Raw genomic sequence first — 4,526 nt, 5'->3', positions numbered from 1 at the left:
AACGGGGCAAGGAGTCGCCGTATCACAACAGGTGCCGGCGGCGCGCAGCGCTCCATGAGGAACCGCCTGCCGCCGCCGCCCACTTTATGGGCGGCTGGAGCTGGGGGCGCGGACGTGGAGCGGCGTCAGCGGGATGGGGCGGAGCGGGGCGGAATCGTAGAATCCTGGAATCATAGAATGACAGAGACCCAGAATCACAGAATCACGGAATCTCACAACGTTTTTTGCTGGAAGGGACTTTGAATACCACCTCATTACACCCCGTGCCGTGGGCAAGGACACCTTCTACTAGACCGGGTTGCTCCAAGCCCCGTCCATCCTGGCTTTGAACGCCTCCAGGGATCGGGCACCCACGGCTTCCCTGGGCAGCCTGGATGCCGCGCGGGTCACGGCGTCGGGGACGCGCCGGGTTATTGCAGGCACACCTGTCTGTCGGCTGGCTCCTTGCTCCTTGCTCTCCATGCGTCTCCCCGAGGAATGTTTTCCAGCGATAAACCCGGCCGTCAGCACACTCCCCCCTCCCCCCCCTCGCCTCGGTGGTTGCGTCTCTCTGAGCGGCGCATGAGTAAGGGCTGAGTAAGCCGTGGCACCCACCGGGCAGGGACAAATGTGCTCCTCGGGGGCACTGCGACTCTCAGCTGCCCCGGCAGAGCTCCCCGGAGGGCACCTCCCGAAGGCCACCTCTCCAGGCTGTTGCGTGAAGAAGCAGGAAGCAGACCTGCTGTAGCATCACAGAATCACCAAGGGTGGAAGAGACCTGTAAGATCACCAAGTCCAACCATCAACCCCAACTGTAACCCCTAAACCACTAAACCCCATCACCCAGCGCCAGATCCAGATGCTTCTTGAACACCTCCTGGGATGCCGAGTCCACCACCTCTCTGGGCAACCTATTCCAGTGCCTGAGCACCCAAACAGTGAAAACATTTTTCTAATATCTAATCTGAATCTCCCTTGTCTGATCTTAAGGCCATTTCCTCTAGTACTCTCACTGCACGCAGAAGCGACCGGGTGCTCCACATCACTACAACCTCCTTTCAGGTAGTTGTAGAGGAAACTGTTGTTTTGAGGGAAGAAAAGCTGGGACAGCAGGTTGTAATGTGCTGGTCTAGCATGGGAACCCAGAGAAGCCCAGGGGGTCGAGGATGAAGGGACTGGTACCCCCTTGCTCCGGTCCCATGGTACAGCAGGGTAGGAGGGCAGTGGGGTGGCAATGCTGTGTTGTGAAAGGTGGATCTGGACCTTCTTACTGAGAGAGGACAGAATGTTACTCACAGCTCAGGAAGCTGACTGAGCCTTTGCTCGATGTGCAGGGATCCAACTCATTCAGTCACTGAACCTTCTCCCTTCTTCCACAGGCACACACGGTATGTGGCTCCCGGTGTGTCCTTGCCAGGTCATGCCAATCCCAAGAGGCAATGCCCAAGAAGTCTGGAAAAGAAGATGCTGAATCACTCAGATGTTAACCTGACACAGACAGCTCCAGCAAACCTTTGAGAGGCCTTTTGTGCATGGTGCAATTGAAAGTGTCTGGCATGAGCTGATAGCTTTACTGCTGGGGTTTATGTTGTGTTTCCCCTTTGTTGCCTGTCCTCAGAGGTACAGCAGAGAAAAGGCAAATCCTGCTCATCACTGCAACCCCCAGTCAGAGAGCTCCGCAGGCAGTCAACAAGCAGCTCCTGGGCTGTTTGGGGGACAGCCAGAGGCTTCACAGGGCTCCTCCTTTCCCCCTCAGACTGGGACTTACCCTTCCCGCAAGACCTCCGTCAGTCTCAGGGCCTGCAGTTCACAGAGATATTTGCATGTGAGGGGAATTTTTCCAAAGGCAGAGGCTTTGGGGCTTGGGGTCTCTTCTGCTGAAACATGGGGTTGGTGGTTTGAGAATGGCCAAAGTGAGGTTTGTCAGCCAGGAATCCTCCCTCTGTCCCTCTCTTCCTCCCTCCTGCTGTGCTCAAGGCTGGCTTGCTCAGGCAGGCACCACAGCTTCCCTCATGAATTTTCTATTTTTCAGCTGTTAAAATGAAATATTTCTCTTTTTTTTTTTTTTTTAATCAGAGATTAACTGGAAGCATTTTAATTTTTTTAAGTCCAGTTTGAGGAATATACTGAGCACTGAACATTCCAGCACCATTTGCTACGCTTGGCAAACTGCTGAGCAACTGGAAGAGGCTCAGCGGGGGAAAGGTTGAATGCCCCAAGTGCAATTGCCCGTGTTACCTGCACTGTTTAGAGACCAAACACGGCATATCCAGTGGCTGACTCACCGTGTTCCCTCTCTTCTCCAGTCTCCAGCTGATAGCTCCATCTCCCTGACTGCCAGCAGCGAGGATTTTGGCTTGGCATGCTTTGAATTTGTCACTTCATCAACTTCCTCCTGCTACTCCTGTGACCTTGAAGAAGAAGGGGCAGCTTGGCATCGACCAGCACAACTCCTCCGAGTCCAGAATGTGCAGCAAGATGGTGATGGGTACCCAGTTATGCACAGAGAGGTTCTGGTGGGACATCAGGAGAGTTCTTCCCAAATGGCAGCATCCTGGCCAAGCCCTGCTTGGCTGTTTCTTGGAGAGAACACTCTCCAGAGGCCACATGTTTCAGGACATTCTGGGTGGGATTTCCCACAAACCCCAGCTCTTCTTTGTGCTGTGAAGGAAAAGGCATTAAACCTGGCCGTTGCCCTCCTCCAGGGCTGGAAGGACACTTGGACTCTGTCTCCAGGATGATGTTCCAGAGGATGTCCCCAGGTGTGGTGCAAGGAGGAGAAGCCTTGAGGGGGGCTGCAAGGCTCACCCCCCTGGGCTGCCCCACTGCAGCGAGGCCTGCGGGCAGGTTGCTGGGGCTTCAAGGGCAGGGCTCACCTTTGGGAAGGTGCTGGTTCCCTGTGGATGCAGAGTGCCACCTACTGAGCCACCGCTCGCTCCCGGCAGCACCTGGGGTTTTCTGGCAGGACACCCCGGCTGGAGCTGCTACTCGGCGAGCCCTTGCTCTGGCTGTTCCATGAAGCTGGTCCCAGGGAACAGGGAGGTGCCCCAAAGGCTGGCGAGCCCAAATGGGTGCAGCTTAGAGATGAGCAGGGAACCTGTGCAGGGGGCTGCATGCTTGGGCACAGCCAGAGCCTTCTCTTGGCACCTGCCCTGAGCCAAACCTGGTTTTTCATAGGCTGGCAGTGAAATGAGACAAGATGGGTTTGTTCAGGAGCCCGGCTAGTCCTCCCTGGGCCTCAACCATCATTTTGAAAACCTTCAGCACAACCTGTGCTCAGACAGCACGTGGCAGCACCCAGCGCAGGTGACGTTGGTGACATCTCTTTGCCCCTCTGATGGCTGTCCTTTGTGGAATAGGGGGTGGCCAGCACGCATTCATCTCTTCCCAGCCATGCCGTGATGATCTGGAGCATAGGCATGGACTTGTGGAGGAGAAGTGCCACTCATGCTGACAGCTGCCAGGCCTTGGCAGAGCACACTTGGACATTGTTTCTTCCAGGAGAGTCTGAGTGCCTACTGAGATCTTATTATTCACTCTCTTTACTTTTGATAAACCCCCCGAGAAATGCGTGAAGGGAAAGGAAGTATCAGAAATACCATCCCATTAATTTTCTTCACTGACATCAAATGTTTATTTTGCAAGGGCGGGCACAGCTGACCTGGTGTTTGAACATGAGTTATCCTTTCTCATCCATCCAGCTGAGAACAGGTGGAAAAGAGTAATGACTCAAACCGGAGTGGTGTCTGTCTGGGCACCTCACCAGACTTTCACTTCACTTGTGAGCTGCAGACACCACTATCTGCTGCTATCAGCAACTCACTCACAGGCAGGGAGGGAGCTTTGAAGTGAGGCATGTGTCCCTGCTGATGTAAATCAAGACTGCTGCAAGTGTGTAGCCAGGGTGTTGGGGAGGAAGGAAGGAAAAGACCTGGATATTGCCTTTCTTGATATTGGTAGGGTTTGTTGGCCTCTGAGACATGCAGGCGTTGAGGCGGCTGTGCCTCCCTGCCGAGAAAGCCCTCAGCAAAGAACCCTTTTCCTAAGATGGTGATATTCTCCCTGTGTTCCAGTCCTATCCTGGAGACTTAACTGAAGCAGGGATCACATGACCAAAACTTGTCCAGAAAGGGAATAATTAATGTTCTGTTCCTCCGGGAAAGTCTGCCCAGTGCTCTGTGTTTTCTGTCACTCCGCTATTGAGCATGTCTTTTGGAGCATGTCTAAGGAGGCAAACCAAAAAGAACACAATCTGCTGGCCCTGTGATGACAAGATTTTGTGGAATTTTCTCTCACTTATACCAATACAAATGAAAAGACAGTCCCTCTTGAAAATCTAAGGGGTACTTTCTCAGACAACATCAACTCCAGGGATGCCGAGCACTCCTGCTCAATATGATGAAACATTTGAAACATGCAGCAGTGCTAAGGAGTGTGATGCTACCAAATCACAGCAGTGGGGTTTTCCACTTGCTTTCCACAGGCTTTCCTGAATGGCGGGCAATGGGGAACGCAGCCTGATCATTTGGAAAATACCCTGTGCCGTG

The 4,526-nt window shown here is 53.6% G+C and overlaps 1 protein-coding gene across 1 annotated transcript in view; it reads right to left on the bottom strand.

Annotated features, from left to right (window-relative positions):
• Window positions 1-462, bottom strand: part of AREG (amphiregulin) — a 6,064-nt gene extending 5,602 nt beyond the window's left edge. Inside the window, exon 1 of the mRNA XM_008644323.2 lies at window positions 295-462. Within this exon, the coding sequence (XP_008642545.1) occupies window positions 295-462 (168 nt within the window). The remainder of the gene's footprint in view (window positions 1-294) is intronic.
• Window positions 463-4,526: the final 4,064 nt, after the last annotated feature.

The sequence above is a fragment of the Corvus brachyrhynchos genome, unplaced genomic scaffold (assembly GCF_000691975.1).
Source record: "Corvus brachyrhynchos isolate BGI_N302 unplaced genomic scaffold, ASM69197v1 scaffold352, whole genome shotgun sequence".
NCBI classification, from domain to species: domain Eukaryota; kingdom Metazoa; phylum Chordata; class Aves; order Passeriformes; family Corvidae; genus Corvus; species Corvus brachyrhynchos.
The sequence above is the reverse complement of the archived record's forward strand: the minus strand, read 5'-3'. Positions and strand labels throughout refer to the sequence as shown.